General features: G+C 43.0%; 1 protein-coding gene across 2 annotated transcripts in view; it reads right to left on the bottom strand.

Annotated features, from left to right (window-relative positions):
- LOC117885296 (ephrin type-B receptor 5) overlaps positions 1–22,550 on the bottom strand; it is a 142,014-nt gene that overhangs the window by 83,572 nt on the left and 35,892 nt on the right. The window contains exons 3-4 of one of the 2 annotated variants that reach the window (XM_034786589.1): positions 13,129–13,193; positions 11,613–12,309 (exon numbers count right to left, since the gene is read on the bottom strand). The exons of the other annotated variant lie outside the window; for it this stretch is intronic. Of the exons in view, the coding sequence (XP_034642480.1) occupies positions 11,613–12,309; positions 13,129–13,193 (762 nt within the window). The remainder of the gene's footprint in view (positions 1–11,612; positions 12,310–13,128; positions 13,194–22,550) is intronic. 2 annotated transcript variants of the gene reach the window in all.

Below are 22,550 nucleotides of genomic sequence, written 5' to 3'. Positions count from 1 at the left end.
TCGATTGTGATTACACCAGCACGAGAACCATTTGGCCAGGAAGGTGGCCCTGGTGGAAGGTTTCCTGCTACCAAGGAGCACCTCCATCACCGATTCTGTGCACTGGAGTTCCTTTGCGTTTAACCATGAAGCTTCCAGGCCGTGAGGTGCAGGGACTGGGAGGTCTGGGTGAAGCAGGCGGCCGTGGTCCTGTGTAATCAGATGGGGAAGGAGTGGCAGCACAATGGGGGGCCCTGGGCCCTTTAAACCGCTGCCGGAGCCCCCAGCTGCCGCTGCCACCCCCCAGGCCCTTTAAATTGCTGCCTGGGGAAGCTGGGCCGCCCCGGTACGGTGTACTGGCTTACTTTCACCTCTGGGGTACACCTCTGGGGTACACCTGCACCTGTCTATTTCGGAGAAAAGCTGCGATGACTGACATACACTGTTGATAACCCGAATGGGAACACCGTGAACTGATAGTGTATGTGGTTGACAACGAACCTCAGGAAATGTCTGTGAGGCGGCCAGATGGCTATGTGGACGTATGCGTCTTTCATATCGAGGGCAGCGTACCAGTCCCCCGGATCCAGGGAAGGGATAATTGTGTTCAGGGAAACCATGTGGAACTTCAACTTTACCATGAACTGATTGAGTCTTCGCAGGTTTAAGATGGGTCTGAGACCCCCCTTGGCCTTGGGGATTAGGAAATATCGGGAGTAGAATCCCTTGCCCCTGAGCTCCTGAGGGACCTCCTCTAGCGCTCCCATGGCGAGGAGCGCCTACGCCTCCTGGATAAGTTGTTGCTTGTGAGAGGGGTCCCTGAAGAGGGACAGGGAAGGGGGGTGGGAGGGAGGGGAAGAGCAGAATTGGAGAGAATATCCCACTTCTACCATGCAAAGAACCCAGCGGTCCAATGTTATATGGGACCATGCACGGTAGAAGTGGGATAGACGGTTCAAAAATGGGGGGAAGGATACGTGATTATGGCTGGTACACCATCCTCGGGCATCTCTTCAAAACCCTTGCTTGGATCCTGACTAGGGTGACCAGATGTCCCGATTTTATAGGGACAGTCCCGATTTTGGGGTCTTTTTCTTATATAGGCTTCTATTACCCCCCACCCCCGTCCCGATTTTTCACACTTGCTGTCTGGTCACCCTAATCCTGACAATGGCTTGGTTGGGCCCTGCCCTTGGCCTGAGGGAGGGTTGGGCATAGGTTTCTTGCATAGACTGCAAGATTTAAATCCTAGAGCTTGAGATATGCCTCAGAGCCCAAGGCGGGGTGTGGGGAGAACGACCCACTCACCAAAGCTATCGTACTAAATAATAAACTAAACAATAAAACGAAAGAAAAGCTGTGAAGAACTAAGAATGACTAAGGAAAGACTTGCAGGCAAGCAAGGTAACGTAGTTCCAATGCCACCACGGATGGTAAGAAGGAACTGAAGGGGGTTGGGTTGGCAGGGTCATATATTGAGCAGCATGAGGACACCACTCCAGGGGGGGAGCTCCCTGGCCAACCCGACGGGAGCTGCTAACGGAAAAAGTTTCCGACGACTGTGCACGTGGCGTGCGCATACCTAATTGGAATCAACGTGAACAATCACTCGAAAAAGAACAAAGCTTTCCTTTCCCTCAAAACCCAGTCAAGAACAGCCCAATGCTATTGTGTTCCGGGGAAAATGTTGTAATTAGGGCTGTCAAGCGATTAAAAAAAATAATTGGCGATAAACAACAATAGAATATCATTTATTTTAAATATTTTTGGATGTTTACTACATTTTCAAATATATTAATTTCAATTACAACACAGAATACAAAGTGCACGCTGCTCACATTTTTTATTACAAATATTTGCACTGTAAAAAAACAAAACAATTGTATTTTTCAATTCACCTCATACAAGTACTGTAGGGCAATCTCTTTACCATGAAAGTTGAACTTATAAATGTAGAATTGTGTAAAAAAAAAAAAAAACTGCATTCAAAAATAAAACAATGTAAAACTTTAGAGCCTAAAGTCCACTCAGTCCTACTTCTTGGTTAGTCAATCACTCAGACAAACAAGGTTGGTTACAATTTGCAGCAGATAATGCTGCCTGCTTCTTGTTTACAATGTCACCTGATAGTGAGAACAGGGATTCTCATGGCACTGTTGTAGCTGGCATTGCAAGATATTAACGTGCCAAATACGCTAAAAATTCATATGTCCCTTCATGCTTCAACCACCATTCCAGAGGACATGCTTCCATGCTGATGATGGGTTCTGCTTGATAACAAGCCAAAGCAGTGTGTACTGACGCATATTCATTTTCATCATCTGAGTCAGATGCCACCAGCAGAAGGTTGATTTTATTTTTTGGTGGTTTGGGTTCTGTAGTTTCCGCATCAGAGTGTTGCTCTTTTAAGACTTCTAAAAACATGTTCCACACCTCGTCCCTCTCAGATTTTGGATGGCACTTCAGATTCTTAAACCTTGGGTAGAGTGCAATAACTATTTTTAGAAATCTCCTTCTTTGTGTTTTGTCAAATCTGTTGTGAAAGTGTTCTTAAAATGAACATGTGCTGGGTCATCATCCAAGACTGCTATAACATGCAGGTAAAACATAGCAGGAGACATACAATTGTCCCCCCAAGGAGTACAGTCACAAATTTTATTGGCACATTATTTTTTTAACGAGCATCATCAGCATGGAAGCATGTCCTCTGGAATGGTGGCCGAAGCATGAAGGGGCATACAAATATTTAGCATATCTGGCATGTAAATACCTTGCAACGCCGGCTACAAAAGTGCCATCTGAATGCCTGTTCTCATTTTCAGGTGACATTGTAAATAAGAAGCAGGCAGCAGTATCTCCCATCAATGTAAACAAACTTGTTTGTCTTAGCGATTAGCAGAATAAGAAGTAGGACTGAGTGGACTTGTAGGCTTTAAAGTTTTACACTGTTTTGTTTTTGAGTGCAGTTATGTAACCAAAAAAAAAAAATCTGCATTTGTAAGTTACACTTTCACGATAAAGAGATTGCACTTCAGTACTTGTATGAGGTGAATTGAAAAATAGTATTTCTTTTGTTTATCATTTTTACAGTGCATATATTTGTAATCAAACATAATAATATAAAGTGAGCATTGTGCACTTTGTATTCTGTGTTGTAATTGAAATCAATATTGAAAATGTAAAAAAAATCCAAAAATATTTAATAAATTTCAATTGGTATTCTATTGTCATAAGTGCAATTAATCGTCATTAATTTTTTTTAGTTAATCGCACGAGTTAACTGCGATTAATTGAGAGCCCTAGCTGTAATGAAATTTCAGTCCACAATTTCTACAGTGGCATTGAAAGGCCAGCTCTGCACCATCTGTCAGAGCTATGCATTGTTATATCTGTCATGGAATGGTGGAAGCGGATTATCAGGATGTCAGAAATGAACTAAAATCAATTGGATTACTCATGGAGTAAGGTACTACTCAGTGTAAATACAGCAGAATTGAGCTCTTTATTACTACCGTTATTATGCAGAGGTGATAGCCTCCCTGTGTTTGAGATTGGAACCAACTGTCCATTATTAGCTCAATTTTTGGACCTCCATAAAATCGTCAAAAAAGTTCTTTTCCACTGCAGGTATTGGACGGGTGGTGTTTGGCCAGAGAAAAATTGGAGACCAAATTTGGGGTAAACTACACAAACTCTTTCAGAGATGCTGAACATCAGGTTGAGTAAATTCTTAGAATGCTTTTTTGCACATCATCTTTCCAAAGCTGGTTTGACCTAGAAACTTCAAGTATGGTTTATGCAAAAGTTCTTGATCATAACTGTCATATAAGTCTATTTTCAAAGAACTGGGGCACATATTCTTGAAATTAAACAACTTGAAATAAAGAGATTTAGGAATGCCTGATCCCAATGAACTTCCCAAAGTCCCCCTACCACCACTCTTATGAAGCATGCCAAGGTTCTGACAGACTTTATGCGTACAGTAACTCCTCACTTAACGTTGTAGTAATCTTCCTGAAAAATGTGACTTTATGCGCAACGATGTAAAGAGAATCCAATTTCCCCATAAGAATTTATGTAAATAGTTAGGTTCCAGGGAAATTTTTTTTGCCAGACAAAAGACATTATATACATATACAGTAAAAGTTTTAAACAATTTTAAACAAACAGTTTAATATTGTACACAGCAACGAATGATTGTGAAGCTTGGTTGAGGTGGTGAAGTAAGAAGGTGGGATATTTCCCAGGGAATGCCTGGCTGCTAAATGATGAACTAGCACTCAGCTGAGCCCGCAAGGGTTAATACGCTGTTGTTAATGTAGCCTCACACTCTACAAGGCAGCATGGACTGAGGCAGGACGGAGGAAACACAATAGATGCAGGGTAGTAGCTGCAAACACTTCCCTGCAAAAACTGAACATGATGTTGAGCCCACGCTATCCAGCTGGAGCGTAGCATTCCCTCCTCCTGACAGCACATGAACAGCTGCACAGGTGCTGACTTTCCAAAGTGCTGGGGGGTGCGTGCATGAGTGAGAGAGATGTGCATTGCCCCTTTAAGTACGCTGACCCCACTTCAAGTACGTTGCCCTTTTAAGCAGATCAGCCAGTTCAGACAGGAAGCAACAGCTTCCAGAAAGCTCCCTTCTTTCTGTCCCTGAGCCCTGTCCCCCTCCTCCGCTTTGTGGAGAGGGGGTACGGAGCGGAGGGCAGAGGGACATCCTGATATCAGCACCCCTCTTCCCCCCTCGCCCAGCAAGCAGGAAGCTCCTGGGAGCAGCTCTAAGGCAGAGGGCAGGAGCAGCAGAGCAGTGGCGGGAGGGCCACCTGAACTGCTGCTGGGCAGCAGCAGAGCCACATACCTTACAGGGAATTTAGGGGAGCTGATGGGGGAGGGAGAGCTGCTGCCCCTCCCCGCCCCGGTTCTAATCCCCACAAGGAGGGGCTGCTCTTCCAGAGAATCCTGCAAGCAGTGGATAAAGCAGACAGCTGCCAAACTATGTTATAAAGGAGCATTGTGCAACTTTAAACAAGCTTGTTCCCTAATAGATCAGCAATGTAACAACGGGACAACGTTAAGTGAGGAGTCACTGTATGTCTACAGTGCAAAGGAAAACCTGCGCCACCAAGTCTCAGCGCTCAGGACCATTGACTTGGGCTTACTGGGTTCAGGCTGCAGGGCTAAAAATAGTAGTGTACATGTTCCCACTAGACTGTGGCTTAGGAGCTGAAACGGGGGGGGGGGGGTGGGTCTGGGGGTGGGGCCGGGGGGGGGGGGGAGGGGAAACAGCTACACTGTTATTTTCAGCCTCACAAGCCCGTGTCAGTTAACCTAGGTTCTGAGACTCGGCACTGTGGGTTTTTCTTTGCAATGTAGACATACATAAAAGTATGTTAGACCTTGCTGGACCAGCAATAGAATAAGGGACCTACATACAGTACAGCCTAGTGTATTGAGCACCAGGCACACCCGAGTTCTATTCTTGTGTAGCTGAGATGGGCTCAAGCCACAAATTTCAGGTCCAGATTTTTAACATCTCTACATTCAGGCTCTTCAGATCTAGGGTTTTCATTCAGCCTATTTGAAAGAAAGGGGCCATTTGTGACATCCAGATATGGGTTCAGATTTTTAACACCCATCAAAGTTCAGATCCAGACCCTTTCTAATTCCCAGTTTTTGCCACACCATCTGACCGTAATAATACATTTCCCTTATAGCTCCTGCCTAACATCCTTTCCTGTAAGATAGTTATCTATCATTATCCTTATTGTACAAGTGGGAAACCTTTGAATGAGAGAGACCATGTGAAAACAATATGCCTGCACACCACGCATCTTTACCACTGACAACATTGACATGTATCAGAGGGGTAGCCGTGTTAGTCTGGATCTGTAAAAGCAGTAGAGTCCTGTGGCACCTTATAGACTAACGGACGTATTGGAGCGTGAGCTTTCATGGGTGAATACCCACTTCGTCGGATGCATGTCATGTATGAAATAATTGGAGTGGCAGGTTCTAAGACCCTGCATATTGATGCAGAGATATTTTGCTGATTCATCACAGCCAGACCAGGGGGTCTGATTTATCTCTAACCCAGGGTGTAAAAGGGGTTGATGGTCTCACTGGGAATGGAACTAAGGGCAGGGATAAAAAGATCTCACAGGGGAAAGCCTTAGGAACAATTAAATTGAGAAGGAAGCTTAGATTGTGGTTTGTATTTTGTTCTGTTATTTAAGTGAACAATAAAGGGAAACCCCAGGAAGGGGGCAGGTTTGGACCATATCCAAACTGAGTACATCCTGCCTGGAACAGGATGGGGAATCCACCTGTTTACACTATGACTGTATGCACCTGCCCACTCACAACATATGTTCAACCTATTCAGAGAGCATCACCAGCACATGGCCTCTTACACTTCATAAAGATAGAAATGCCCACCCCCATTTCATGTGAAATCTCTATCACCTCATGTCAACTGAGATACTCTTTACAGATATGTTAGCTTTACATGGAGTGATCATAGAGCCATGTGGAGAGAATAGCTGTTCTGGTTCATTTGTTGTTTTGGACTGTTGGGGAGGAGTTTAAGTGTAACCTGGAAATTCCTGGCTTTCAGAAATGCTACCTTAACTAAGTTTTTGTCTGATAAATTATACTCATTGCATGCATCATTATATCCCTTGCAGTTATAAATCATTTTTAATCAAATAGAATGCATATTGGAAAATATAAATAAAGCTAATGCATCTTTATTAAAAGAGATTATTAGATTGATAACGAAGAGTTGCTAATTCTGGGAGATATTTTATTCATTTTTTGAATCTAGTCCATCCCAATGACGCATTACACCTGATTCAGCAGAACTGAATACACATTACACATATATTCGTAAAAATATTCTTCTAGATTCTTTTTTACAATATTAATGTTACCACATGCAGTTGTAAACAAGTGACCAGTCACTTTAAAGCCACTTTTTTTCTTACCTGTGTGGATCCAGGTTCAGAGTACAGTGATGGACTAGAGCCAAGTGTTTGTTCCAGCAAGGGCTAACTGGTTAATGTATAACTGCAAAAGTGGATAGGACAAGGATTGGGAGGAAAACTATTTCTATTTAGGAAGACACAAATACAAAGAGACACAGAACTATGTGAGGCCACACCAATAATAGAGTAAAAACAGTCTCAGCCTAAAGCCCGCAAGTTTTTGTGGTACAAAGTTCTTCCATTATCCTTGATCTTTGAGAAATACTGTAGATGTATAAATACTATAAATAATACAACTGAAGATTTCCCCTCAGGAAACTCATTCTCTCCATCTCTGAAACATCCACTCCGGGCAACTCTATTTTTTCCTCTATATTTACCAGACCCTGTACCCACTAAAGTCAATGGCAAAGCTTCTGTTGCCTTCAATGGGGCAGGTTCAATCTCTGAAAGAATAAAAGGCAGTAAAAGTCAGCTGGTCTTTTCTGGGGCAGCCATCAAGTAGACAAGTTTATCTTTTTTATTTAAGAGGAGAAATAGGACTCACTTTGGGGCAAAGTGCATACCAAAAACTTGAAGAAGTGCAGGAAAACTTGAAGAAAACAATACAGCATCAAGAAAGATTTATGAACTTCAAAAATCCAATCAGAAATATGACAAAGGATGGCAGTGATAGAAACCTCCACCAGTGTAGAAAAGTATGGCCAAAATGCAGACACTATGTCTTAGGTAACTTTCCCAAATGAGATTGTGGAAGTACCCTGGTTGTCTTCAAAGGAAAGCACGGGAAGAGAAAATGCGTAACCATAAACTAGGGAAAAGGTCAAAATGCAAACATAATAAGCAAGCCCTCTGCTTTCAATATGCTTCAAGGAGATTAAAAACAGCAAATATTTTAACTCTGCCTTATCTTTAAAGAAAGCACATACTTGCTTATTAGAAACTGTTAATTTTGAAATGTTTTCAAAATGTGAAGCTATCATTAACACTATTACTGTCACTGTTAGCCTTCAGGAATGTGTATGAGCATGTTTTAAGAGTATTGCACAAGGTATCTATTTGTTTTGATGCTATCGTTTAGGGAAATGTTTAATTGAAAGCTAAATGAAGGTATGCATGTTTTATTTAATGTACTCCTTCAGGACTGGTTTGGTACACCATTAGTGTACACATTCAAATTGAACTGCAATAGACAGGGCAGTGGAGCTTTCACAGGACCTGTCACTTCAGGTGTTTGAGCCAGATTTACTTGAATTTAAATGGAAGTGATTGTTAACAAAGACCTTTGGAGGGGAATAATTTGGGGAATCTTAGGAGACTTCATAATTGCTTAAGATAAAGAATGTAGGAACGGAGGAGGAAAGCTCTTAAAAAAGGAAGCTGGAAGTAAAATCTAAAGGGGTTGTGCATAATTTAGGAAACCCTTAATCCTCTGCATGTAGTTTTTTTAGATAAATTCAAATAATTTGTTAGATAAAGTATCTGGTAACACATCACCATTTGTAAACTACATCAGCCAAATCATTCCATTTCAAGAAAATGACATGCTCTTCCAGGACAGCCTGTAGCATTTGAACTCCCTATTAAGTGCAAGCACTCTGGCTTAAGAAATGTATGTCTCATTTGAACATATGGGTCAAGATATTCAAAAGTGGGTGCCTAAAATTGGGCTTCTAAGTCCATAGTCCACCTAAATCAGTGGTCTGATGTTCAAAAACGGTGAGCACCCAGCAGTTTCAATGAGACCGTTGGGTACTGACTACTTTTGAAAATCAGGACCCTTGCTAGTTGCCTAAATATGGTTTCAGGAGTCAAACTTTGGTCATCCATTTTTGAAAACAATTGTATTGCCTCTACAACACATTCATAACTGCAGTAAAATGCTGTCTATCAGAAAAAAATATAGCAATCTAAAGCATGTTTTCACATTTTTTTAAAAAAGGTAAAAAAATTCCCAGGATGGGGAGCGACCTTTAGTAAGATACATTTAATGTTGTAAATAAATTCCAGTTTAATTATTGAATTTATCAGAACATTCTAATTGCTTGAAAACCACCAAATATTTGGAAGCCTAGAAATTCAAAGTGAGGGTTCCACAAACAATCTTAGCTCTGACTATGTAATATGTCTCATCTTTTAGCTAATCCCTAATAACTGCCTTACACTTAACAAGTATACCTCATTCACACTTCCAGTATTGCCTTTTCAGCTACCATGATGTAAAAACAGAAAAGATATTGAAGAAGAGCTAGTGGGGTACCCTCAGTATTGGAGTAACTTGATTTTGATTCTGGTTCACATTGGATATACCATATCATCTAGAAATTTATTACCCATTATGGTGTATATACAGTACAGATCTAGAAGCCAGCTTCACATCACTGCTTATGTCTTCACTGCAGAGTTAACCCAGGCTCTCACATGGATTTTAGTCCAACTCACAAAACTATCCACACAAAAACCTCTGAGACGGGTTTGGAGGTGCTTTAAATCCAAGTTAGCTGACCTGGCTGTGAGTATAGATTAGAGCCTGAGTTCTGCGTTACCTCCGGCTAACCCATCCACTTTGCAGTGTAGATGCAGGCTACCTAACTCAGATCCTGACAGTCCTCCAGTGCTTTCCTCCAATTCCCCCAATACTCTATTCTGGGAGTGAGACACTGTATAAACTCAGAACAAAAAGATAGTCCCTACCTCCAGAAGCTTGCTAAAAACCTACTCCTTTCTCCTGCACCAGAAGTCACCTACCAGTTTATATACACTGAGAAGATGTTTAAACCCCATAATCCAGGCAGCCTGCTCCATTTCTACACAGCACTTGAACAGCAATGCCATCTGGGAGTTCCTTCTCTCAGCCTGTTGCCAGCTGGTCAGAGGCTGACACCAAGGTTCTGGTGGATATCTGGTGTGAGGTCACTAAGCAGCATGATTTGAGAAGATGTACCCAAAATCAACATGTCTACAAGAACACCTCCATGAGCCTGGCAGAGGAGAGGATTTGCTGGATGGGAATTCAGTTCAGGTGAAGAATCAAAAACCTGAAAGGTGCATGCCACAAGGCAAAAGATGCCAATGACAGCAACTCACTGGAGTCCACTGTCATGGTAGATGGGCTTTTGAGATTGGACAGAGTTATTCTTACTGCTCAACTGGGGACAGAGGGACTGGAGGAACCAGGCCAGACCTTCCTGCACTTCAGTTATTGCTGACAGTAAAAAAAGACAGACATTTTAACACTTTAGCTTGAAGTTAGTGGGTCTAATCAAGCTGAAGGTGTTAAACTTTGTCTACATTGGTGTGAAGTGGAGATTTCAATGGAGTTTAGCTAGTTTGACTGAGTTAACTGCATTGCAAAAAGCACCAGTTTTCCAAGTCCAGACAAGCCTTGAGTCAGCCAGGAAGCCTTCCAGCAAAAACAAGAAAGATGGGACTTGGCACTTGTTTCTAAGATAAAAAACAAGTAGGAGAAATAGGCCTCCACTTTTAAATCCATCTTAAAACAACAAGAAACAAATAAACGGCACAGAGCATTTTTTTTTCCTTTGCGGGTCACCTGCACTATGAATTTCCCAACTGTCAAACTTTGTTTTTAATTTTTCAATTTAACTTTGTTACATTTACAACAATATTTTAATAAGGTTGTGAATTAATTGATATCCATATAAAATCTTAACTGCACCTTCAATCACTTCACATAATGCACGTACAAGGTGATATAAATAAGGTTCTTTAAAAACCTCATGGCGTTTTTCACTGGGCATTGACCACAGGAATCTTAACCCCAATGTGCTGGCCAATTTCTTATTTGAGTAGATTACATTCTGACTGTACAATTGCCCCTGCAGTTGAAACTAAATAATACATTACTCTTATTTCTTGCATTGACCTAAACTGCTGTGTTGTGTTGCTATGTGCTGAGGTGGCTGTATGTCAGTGCTGGGTGGAGCACAGTAGGAATCTACATTGTATATAAACCACTTAAGAAGCAGTTTGATCTAAGGGACTGACTGACCACAGGGTTAAGAGTCAGGAAATCTTAAACTCAGTGTGGAATGTGGATGCTCAGGACTGCCCAGGTTTAGGCCCAATCTGAATCTTATGTGAATTGAGGATGAAGTAGGGGTTGAGTCCAATTCCTAGTCGGCAGCTGACCTTTTCACACCGAACATCATCATTGCTGGCACTATACCTCTACCCCGATATAACGCTGTCCTCGGGAGCCAAAAAATCTTACTGTGTTATAGGTGAAACCGCGTTATATTGAACTTGCTTTGATCCACTGGAGTGTGCAGCCCCGCCCCCCCGGAGCGCTGCTTTACTGCATTATATCTGAAATCGTGTTATATCGGGTCGCGTTATATCGGGGTAGAGGTGTATATCCTGGCAAAATCAGCAGAGAAGCTGAGCCCTAAATGGGCCATGGAGGCTCAAACCCCCCTCTTCGGCCCTAGAAGTGGTCCCTCTAAGTCACGGCTGAGACTCACTGATTGTGAAGAGGACACACTGCTGTTATGCCTGCTCTGGGGTAGAGAGAGGATTTGCTCTCCAGGGGTCTCATTCTGGCACTTTTAAGCAGCTGCTAACTGTGGCTTAGAGACCCAACAGGGAAAGGTATAGGTAGTATGGGGGAAGGAGGAAGTCTCTCACCTTTGCAGGCTCCTTCGTCATTAGCAGGTTGGTAGCCAGGCCTGCAGGTGCACCTCCCAATGGCCACCATCCACTCGCCTTCCCCATTGCAGTGCAGCCTGACGCCAGAGGACCCGGCCGTACTTGCCTCCTCTGCATCCGCCACACAGGTCCCCACCGCCTCCACCAGCGAGGTCCTCTCTCCACCGGCAAAGGTCTCTGGGAAGGAGGCAAACCCCCTCACAACAGCTGGGCACTTGTAGAAGAAGACTTGTACAGCCACCAGTGACATGCAGGCCCCTGAGTCCTGGAATGCCAGGTAGAAGCCACGCCGGGTGAGCGGCCCAAAGCTGCGTACCTTGACGTTCATCTTCACCACCTTCCCAGTGCTGTCCACCTGTGAGAAGCTTTCGTCAGCTGCAATGGTATCCACCTTGGTCCAGGGCCCCTCGCGCCATTCAGGCAGATCCTGTGTAGCCATGTCGGTTTCCGCCTGATAGTAATAGAGGGTGAAGGTCTCCTTGCAGGAAGAAGCCACGGTCCGCATGCTGGCACAGTCACGCACCGAGAAGCGGAGACGGACGTGGACTCGGTGGGCCCCACGCCGCTCTATGAAGTGAGTGCGCAGCCAGTTATTTTGGCCCGGCTCAGCCACATTGCAGACCTCAAAGGTTCGGATCAGGTGCTTCTTGTCATCCAGGACACTCACCTCGTCCCACTGTGATGAATGGGCAGTGGAGAGAGAGGTGGAGAAGTTGTTAGAGGGGTTTCACACATGCGGCAAATCTGGGATACAATGATCACAGGTCTCTGGATCACAGGGACCAGGACTCACTATCTTTACAACAGGCTCCTTCTATCTGAGCCTTCTACTTGCCTCTTGGACAAACAGTGCTGGGGCCCCACACTGGGACTTGGGCTGATGCCTGATTCTGACAGCACTCAGAGCAAGGACTGCTGCACTGTTAAAGGGGCTGCCCTGCAGTGGAGGTGTTAAACAAAGCTCAATTCAACCCTCTGTTGGGCAGGTAGTACCCCAGGCTGGCATTGCTGGAGAGTACTAGGGGGAAACGGGATACTGCAGTGCAATGTTAGCATCCTAAATGTCTTGGCGACACCTCTCTTTGCCCTGGCCTTTCCTATCTCAAGACAGAGAAGAGACACACAAAACAGAGAGAGACAGAGCGTCCTTTGGAGAAGGTGTTAAAAACAGCTCCCTTGCACCTAGCTCTGACTCAGCTGGGCTGTCCCTGTGGAAGCTTAAGATTTCATGAGCACTTCTGAAGGGGGAAAAACACCCAGAGTTAGAAATGAATCTAACATTGTAGCTCTAGTATCCCCCTCTCAGTCACATGCTTCTAATGCCTTTGCCTGTGTGGTCCAGTATCTGACTCAGCACAATATAAAGCATTTTGGATACTCCGTATGCATGAAAACTGGAAAAGAAACCTATTCCGCTCCAACCCCACCTTCCCAGATGGCTATGTAAGCCTTCCCACAGGTGGTGGAGGAAGAAAGAGGGCCAGGGAGCACTTACCCCATCAGGAGGGTGGGTGGTCCAGCCAATTTCCGAGGTCTCTCCCGTTGTATCCAGAATTATTTCTGTTTTTAAAAAAATAGTCTTTTGTACTTTTCCAAACATCAGCTGCTCAAGCTCGATATGTTCCCTACAAGACTCCTTCCTGCATCTCATCCCCTGGAGGGGATATACTGTGCTTCCAGCCCCACACACCTCACTCGCAGAGAGATCTGTGTTCTGAGATCATGCCTGGCCTCATCCAGAAGTCAGAATTCTGTTCCCAGCTTTCCCCTATCATCTAGGGAAAGGTCTGCAATTCAGTGACTCAATGGATGATCTCTGGGATTCAGATTGATCCAGTGGTTAAGGCACCAGATGGAAAGCCTGTGTTTTAATTCTAGCTCCGCCAATTGCCACTGTTAAATGATATTGGCCAAGTCTCTTACAACCTATTGACTTTCCCAGGAGTCCAGTATACTCAGCACCTCCAAGGATCAAGCCCTATCCAAGCAACCATTCTACATTTCTTTCCTAAGTAATTTTAGCCCTGGTGGAAGATGCCAGACTTAATTACCCTTGGAGACTAAAGTCCTCTATTTAGGTCCAAAGCAGTACAGCACTGGCTGCAGCAGCACAAGCTACACACACAAATATCCCCTACCAATGTACCTCATTTCTGAGACCACTAAGAAAGGAGAGGGGGTGGAAGGTCACTGTATCGAATTTACACATGCTGGTATTTTTTGCGAGTCAACAGCTCTCTGAAGTTCTGGAATTTAAAACTCTGCTTGCTTGTTTGTTACTGTTTTTCTTTCATTTTGTTTTCTATAAAAATTAGGAAATACCATTTAAAACAACTTTGTGAAAAGAATATTAAAGATGAGCTTGTCCCAATCCTTTATAGAGTAGGGAGCCCAAGGAGGACACAACAGCAGTATCAAGAGAGTGCAGGGATTTCTCCCTTTGTATGCTTGTAGGGATGCATATCACACCAAAGGAGGCAGGGAGGAAGCAGGGCCACATCTCTCCTCCATGAGGCACAATCCTTCCCCAAGCCACCTCTGGGGCGCTATAGCTCTGCACCACACCATACTCATCAGTGCCTGAATGGCACGATCTGGCACTGGGGTGGCACTTTGACATCTCTTTGCTTCACCAGCATGGCTTCATTCTGATGGAATAACCAATGGGTTTATTTTTTGATGAACAAAGAACATTTTCTAAATCAGGTTTGAGTCATTTCCTCTGCTTAAGTGTACCCAAACGCAGAGCATGAAAATCTGAGAAGAGATGGAGAAAGAAAAGGGGATTTGGGGGATTTAGGGGAGGGGAGAATGAAAGAAAGAAAGAAAGAAAGAAAGAAAGAAAATAGAAAAGCCTTGTTCAACTGCCTGGGCTCTGGGCTGCTGGCAGGCAGTATATTCCCCAGATGGCTTCTCTCCAGTGACCCAGGTAATCTTTATCGAGCGCATGAATATTTCACAGACTAACGGATACATGCAGCCTGGCGCTGACAGGACTCTCCCTCCAATGGTGAATATTTAAAAAGCCAAGATGCATTAGAAACCGATAAGTGTGCGCATGCACGGCACATGTGGAGAAAATGGCCCTCAATGCCATAACTCCGATGCAAAGGTATGCAACAAGAGTACCGGACATTTACAAGCACAGCGGTGTTTCCCCTGTTCCTCCCCACTCTCAATGGCTGCATGTCCTCGATCAGATCAATGGTCCCATCTAGTCCTGAGTCCTTGCCACATTTAGTCAGACTAGTGGCCTACCTCATCCAGGATCCTGCCTTCCACCAACACAGATCACACCACTGCTCTGTTTAGTCCAGCATGGAGGGAAAGTAGATCCTGCTAGAAATCCAGCCTCCTGCCATGTTAGATCAGACCAACAATCTATCTAGTGCAGGGGTCTCAAACACGCGCCAGTCCGCGGAGTTATTAGCTGCAGCCCGACAAGCTCCCAGAGCTCCCGCCCCCGCTCCCCCGAGTTATTTCCTGCGGCCGCCAAGCAGGGGTGTCTCTATGTTTTTTGCCGCCCCAAGCACGGCAGTCAGGTGGCCTTCGGCGGTGCGCCTGCGGGCACAGTCCACGGTCACGTGGATTCGGTGGCGTTTCTGTGAGTGATCTGCCGGTCCCGCGGCTTCAGCGCACCAGCTGCTGAATTGCCACTGAAACCGCGGGACTAGCAGACCTCCCGCAGGTACGCCGCCGAAGGCCGCCTGACTGCCACCCTCACAGCGACTGGCAGGCCTAGAGCTGTCCCTGCCGCCAAGCTCCCTCCCCCGCTGCCCCCCCTCCCTCCCAGCACGCCGCGTCCCTGCTCCTCTGCCTACCTCCAGGTGCTTCTCGCTTTCCAGGAGGGAGGGGAGAAGAGCAGGGAGCCGCGCGCTCACGGGAGGAGGCGGGGCAGGGGCAGGGAATTGGGGAAAGGGTTGGAATAAGGGCAGGGGACTTTGGGGAAGGGGATGGAATGGGGGTGGGAAGAGGCGGGGCAGGGGCGGGGCCTCATGGAAGGGGTGGAGTGGGGGTGGAGCCAGGGCGGGGAGGGGTGTCAGTGATGCAGCCCTCGGGCCAATGTACTATTCCTCATGTGGTCCTTGTGGTCATTTGAGTTTGAGATCCCTGCTCTAGTGCAATATCCTACCTAATGCAGTATCCATATCAGATCACATCACTTGATCCTTTTAGTCCTGTACCCCATCTCTGGCAGGGGACAACACCGAATATTTTAGCAGAAGACAAAAGTTCCGCATACAACTCCTGTCAACTGAGCAATATTCTATACTGGGTTAAAATCCCTCCTTAATCATTGAAGCAATCTTAAATCTTGTAACATAAGATTTGATTATCTTGTTATCCTTAGTGTTATTTTAGCTCACACACACAACAAATTATTGATCATAAAACTGTCCACTCTCCCTTCCTCCACCCCCAAATCCAGCTACAGTATCTATCTCCATGACTTTCCACAGCAGTGAATTCCATTGGTTAATTATACTCTGCCTAAAATGCATTCCCTTGACTACTCATTCATTCTAACTTGACTACTCATTTATTTCATTTAGTCACCTCTTGTTCTCAAATTATGGGGCAAGATAAAAAGGAATGGGGATAAAGAGGAATTTCCATTCTCTCCTTCTTTATTCTGAATATATTGACTCAAACTAGGAATTGTTCAGATTGGGAAATTTTTTAAGGGATAACTTCAAATTTACCAAAGATTTTTGCTAGGAATTTCCTTTCATTTTTACAAAACATTTAAGAATTGCTTAGCAACAGGAGCCCCTGCAGCGCTCACAAACTGCACAGGAATGGTCCATGTTGCTGATCAATCTGTTTCACCCCCTCACCATGTGACTTCCTATGTCTCCCAGATAGGAACTTCTATCCCCTCTCCCCTCCCATTAGGGTCTCTGATTCCCCCATCATGTAGGAAGGGGCATGTAAAGTGGACTTAGTAGATTTATTTGGGAAACAGTAAAAAAAGCTGCTACGTGGATCTTATTTTCTCTCAATACCTCATGTTGCTCATTCCCTCCTACACTCTCCTCTTGTCTCTTCTCTGTGCACGCTCCCTCCAGCAATGCCCCTCTGCCATGTACATTGGACAAATCAAATAGTCTCTATGCAAACGAATAAATGGACACAAATGAGACATCAAGAATTGTAACATTCAAAACCAGTAGGAGAGCACTTCAATTTCCCTGGACACTCAAAAACAGACTTAAAAGTGGCAATTCTTCAACAAAAAGACTTCAAAAACAGACTTCAACAAGAAACGGCAGAACTGGAATTAATTTGCAAATTTGACACCATCAAATTAGGTCTGAATAAAGACTGGGAGTGGCTGGATCACTACAAAAAATAAATTTCCCTCTGTTGATATTCACACCTTCTTGTCAACTGTTGAGAATGGGCCTCATGCACCCTAATTGAATTGGCCTCGTTAGCACTGACCCCCCACTCGGTAAGGCAACTCACATCTTTTCATGTGCTGTGTATTTATACCAGCCTACTATATTTTCCACTCCATGCATCGGATGAAGTGGGTTATAGCCCATGGAAGCTTATGCCCAAATAAATTTGTTAGTCTCTAAGGTGCCACAAGGACTCCTCGTTGTTTTTACTCCCTCCTACATAGTTCCCCGCCCCTCTACCCCCATCTTTCCTCCTCTCACTCTCCCAAAACTAGCCCCATCCCTCTCCCATCATGGCTTCCTGTAGACCCCTCCCACAAAACCCCAAATTAGTAAACAATTCTACCCACAAACCCCAAAATTCTGGTCAAAAGCACCAATCCTTGCCAAAACCAACATATTGAAACGAATGGGGAGTTCTTAGACCTAGTGTCTTTGGAGTCATGGCAAGCCAAACAAGGAAACTAAAATGTAAGAAACTACATTCACACCATATTATGGTCACTCAGCAAAGTGAATATACCAGTGTGAAACATGTGCCACCTTAAAACTGCCTCTTGTGCTATGCATTCCAAAACAATCTCATGATCACATACTGGTTCTCAAGTAATCTACATAATATCATAGAGTTGTTTCAGCCGCCTAAGATACACTTGTGTTGCATCTTTTAATATTATTTTCATTATGAAATGCTACCTTTAATTTCATTCTCTTCATTATTCAGCATATCTTTTGAGAGCTGCTGAGTAGCTAAAACTCCCATTGCCTTCTGGAAACCCACAGCCCACAGGATTCAGCACTTACACATTTTACATGTTGAGCTCTCTTCTCTTCAGGATAGGAATTTTAATAATTCTCTCAGCAGGAATATACTATACATTCAACAGGATTTTTTAGTTCCCCTGATACAGACAGATACACCTCTGAGCAGTAATTTATTACTGTAGGATTTTGCAATCTGTTGCCTCACAGAAATAAGGTTCTAGAACAGCATTAACACTGCGATTTTATGATTTCTTGTTTACAACATCTCAAATAGCAGGGGAATTAATTTGTATTTTTCAGGTGACCTATATTCAAACTGTCATAATAAAGTTAAAATATTGCTTTCTCTGGGCTGTCTCTTTTTTACAAACTTTGTTTTATTTAGGTGGCAATAAGAAAAATTATGGTAAAAAATACATAGATACCACAGTCCAGTTTTAACCAGTTTAGAAATACGTCCAGTTCTGGAAAATAGTGTGGCACAGTGAAATAAGATAGATAGTAGTGACTGAATCATATGTCCTAATAGTAGTGGCTATTTTTTAAAAGAATGAGTAAATAAAACAAGCAAAACAAATGGTCAGGGATGCAATCCCATGCTCAGAGAGATCCTAAACTGCTGACTGCCACACTGAGCATGGAAGATGGGATGAATCACTCCATAATTGCCCTTTTCTATACACTACCCCTGAAGCTCCTGTACAAGCCACTGTCAGAGACAGGATTATGGGCAAGATGGACCATGGTCTGACCCAGTATGGCAGCTTTTATGCTCTTATGAACATAGTCCAAAAACGTACTCACCAATAGCAATTTTCATATAAATTCAGTATCAAATATAGCAGCAGTCTTTACTCTTAATAAAAATGACTTCTTTACAGTCTGCAGTCCCAAAATAACACAAAGTATAGGGCAATAAATATGCCTGTTATAGGAGAGAACATATTATATATGAGAGGGGGTTCTAAATTGACACAAATGAGACTAGTGAGGTTGAATTTCTTATTGGACATGCCTTCCTTAAAATGCTGCTAATTTTTTTCTTTAATTAGTGTGAATCTCTGTACCCATATTCTACTTATGTTACTGATATGAAAGTTACTGGGACAGATTTAACATATATTTAACTAATTCCAAGCAGTTAAGGTAATTAAGCATATGTTATACAGATGTTAAATTCTAAATACGAATCTTTTAATACAGAAATTGTTAATGTTAAGGAGTATTCTTTTCTCAGAACATAAGAGACCTCCATTCAAGGGTTCTGCTAGCTTCTGTCAAGGATGTCAGGATCGCCAAATGGCCTGAGATTGTGAAATTTACACAAACTGTTTGTAAACCAGCAGAGATCTGGAGCCTTGGACAGTGATAATCCTTTTTTCTAGGGTGGATAAAAATAGTAATTTAAAAACACTCAAAAATATATTTTTAATTTAAATACTATTTTGTTATTTAAATTAAATACATTTTTATTTTTTTTAAATAAATCCATTTAAAATTAAAATTGAAATTATCACAATCTATATTAAGGTCTAATTTTACTGTAATTCAATATTTACATTCAATAAAAATAATAGCATTCAAGCACTATATGTTTGTTGCTGAAATTTTAAAGAAAGCCATACTACTGAACAAGTGGAAGTCACTGGCTAAGCACCAGGAACCAAAGTTTGTTGAAGTGATAAACCAGCTTTTGACAGTAGTAGCCTCTTTTGCAGGTGCAGAGAAAATATCTTCCTCATTTCAATTCCAACTAGTTCAGTTCAAATGACTATTTCATTCAAAGTTGAGAAACCAACTGGGAGTTGAAAAAGAAGGACAGCTTATTTTCCCCTTCCATGCTATGAATCGAAGTAAGGTGTGAGAGGATGAGATCTACTAGTTCTAAAATCTTGTTCGACGTGGTGATGAGTAACAATCACAATTCACTAACTACAGATAAAACTTACTTTTTTTATAAACTTCCCTTTTTCTTATGTATCCACCACATTTAAGATAGTTTTACGTAACTAATAAAAAAGAATTAAAATTCTGCTTCTGTTCATTTTTAATTAAATTCCAAGTTCCATCCAAATACAGCTTAACATAAAACATTAGTAAAAAAGTAATCAACTAGAAAATAATACATTATTAACCATTTTCTAATATAATACAAAAATGTTAAATATTAAAAATCTGAATGTCTTAAGCTATGTAACTGCTTCAATAAATGTGTATTGAATAGTGAACCCTCTGATTAGCAAAGAAAAGTACCAAATTTAGTGAGTGTAAAAGGTATGTTTAGTTGCAAATCAACATCTTTTAATAGTTGACAAGTGAGAATTAACCTTTGTTAGGAAAAGAGCTAAAAAGTACAAATGCAAACAAGATTAAAATAGATTATGTAAACCAAGATTTCCTGCTTGCTGATTTAAATCATAATTAAAGTGAGTAATTTAAATCACTTGGATTTAAAGCAATCCACCCTGCTTTTTTTCCTTTCTTTGTTGTTGCGATTGTTTTGCTTTTATAAAAGCTTTAAAATTGGGTAATTTCAGTGTAAAAAAATAATCCCTGTGTTAGTGTCAGGTTGTACACAGTTAAAGAATCAGAAAAGGGAGGTCAGGAAAGATAAGACTAAATGCCCAAATTAACTCTGCATATGTATTGTGATACCATCTAATCATATGATCACCTATTATTCCTCTAGTAATACAGTGTTATATATTTTCTTCTACAACTGAAGGGCTGATCCTGGCAACATTTGCTATTGAGTCAAGTGCTTCCTCTTCTACATAGTCCTACTGCAGTCAGTCAGGTTGCCCTTTATGACATACAAAAGTGGCCTGACATTTTTTTCATGTCTTTGTTTTTTATTTTTTTCCCCTTCCTGTTTTTTGCCTTCGAAATATCAGGAGTGTGAATTCTGGTTTTGCTGGAGCATCTGTTAGGAAGCTTAAACAGTGCATAATGTAAGCACTCACTCTTCATTTGATGGGTCATGGGTGTTGAACTTTTAATACAAGCTTCTCTTCTCCAAAATGTTCATTAGTCAATGAAGTTAAATAGATGTTTACAAAAACAAAAAAACTCCCAAAGTTTTAAACAGCCCCACTAAAATCCATTCCCCTCTCAACTGCTCAGCCTCCACACTCTTGCCTCTTGTGATGTCATCATTTTACTAGTTCTTTACTCATTATTGAGTCTTCCAGCTTAGACAGGACCCGAATTTCTAATATGAAACACAAGCAGGAGAATGAAACAGAGAAAACGTTCTTTAAAAAAAAACAACCCTTTGAGGCCTTCTTTATACAGAATAAAGAAGCAAACAAGGACATGAGCCCATTTTTTTGACTTTGCAGATGCCCTTTAAGAAACTGCTTCAAAGATAATGTCTTCTCAAGGTTATTACAAGACCTCCTCCAGCAAGCAATTGATTACTGTTGGACTCTTAAGATGATTTTCACTATATTAAGCCCAGTCAGTGTAAGAAATAGGGGTAGAATGTAGGACTGCCTGAGCTCATAGCCCGGTATATATTCTCTTATGCCAATGAGGCATTTTGGTAAGAAGAAATGCTACTGAAGCAGCAGAATTATCCTTTTTACCATATCTTGAATTTGCCCAAAACATTTGGAAAGGTTATCCAGTCTGGTATGGACCATTCTGGAGTTTGAACGGTTCACGGTAAAGCAAAATTAGCCATTCACACATACAGAACACATTTTTCCTTAGGTGTGCACTTACCAAGTTTAGCAAAATAAATAAATAAATACATCTGCATGAACAGTACATGATTTTCAAACATTTATAACTCAGTCAAATCAAAATCAATTTCCTGTATGACAAGACTGCACACTGTTCCTTGGGGAGGGCTATTGCACTGACAAAACGACTCTAATCTCAATCATTTGGCCTGTAGCTCTGTATTATATAACGCTGCAAGTTTTTCTTATGCATTGTTCATAAAATGTAATCCCCCATGGAATTAGTTGTTCCTGACATATTACAATGAGCCTTTAGAGCAGTATTTTCAGCCTGTGGTCCGAGGAACCCTGGGGGTCCACAGACTATGTCTAAGGGGTCCATGAAAGCTTGTCTTTACCATAGAACAGTAGTTTTCAACCTGTGGTCCACAGACACCTGGGGGTCCACAGACTATGTCTAAGATTTCCAAAGGATTCCCACCTCCATTCGAAATTTTTTAGGGGTCCTCAAATGAAAAAAGGCTGAAAACCACTGATCTAGAGGACTTATCCCTGCATTACAGCAGCAATGGCTACAAAGGTTCAGGACTTTGTTTTCCCAATTGTCTAGAGTCCAGGGTGGAGCTAGAACAGAGGTGGGTAAACTATGGCCATCGGGCCCCTCCTGTCCGGCTCCTGAGCTCCTGGCCCGGGAGGTTAGTCTCCTGACCTTTTTCAGCTGTTTCCCCTCCCCCGTAGCCTCAGCTCACTGTGCCGCTGGCACAATGCTCTGTGTGGCGGGACTGTGAGCTCTTGCCAGGCAGTGCAGCTGCAGAGCCCCAGTCAGGGGTAGGGGTTCTGGGGGCAGGCAGGGAGAAGGGGTGCTTGGATGGGGCGGAGGTCCCGGGGGGCAGTCAAGAATAAGAGGAGGGGTTGGATGGGATGGCAGGGGGCAATCAGGGGCGGGGGACCTGGAGGCGGTCAGGGGACAGGGAGGGATGGGTGGGGCAGGGGTCCAGGGAGGGCTGTCAGGGGACAGGGGGCGGGGGGGGGGGATGGGGGCGAGGGCCGGGTCACGCCTG

The sequence above is a fragment of the Trachemys scripta genome, chromosome 1 (genome assembly GCF_013100865.1).
Source record: "Trachemys scripta elegans isolate TJP31775 chromosome 1, CAS_Tse_1.0, whole genome shotgun sequence".
In the NCBI taxonomy this organism is placed as follows: Eukaryota; Metazoa; Chordata; order Testudines; family Emydidae; genus Trachemys; species Trachemys scripta.
This window is presented reverse-complemented; position numbering and strand designations above follow the sequence as displayed.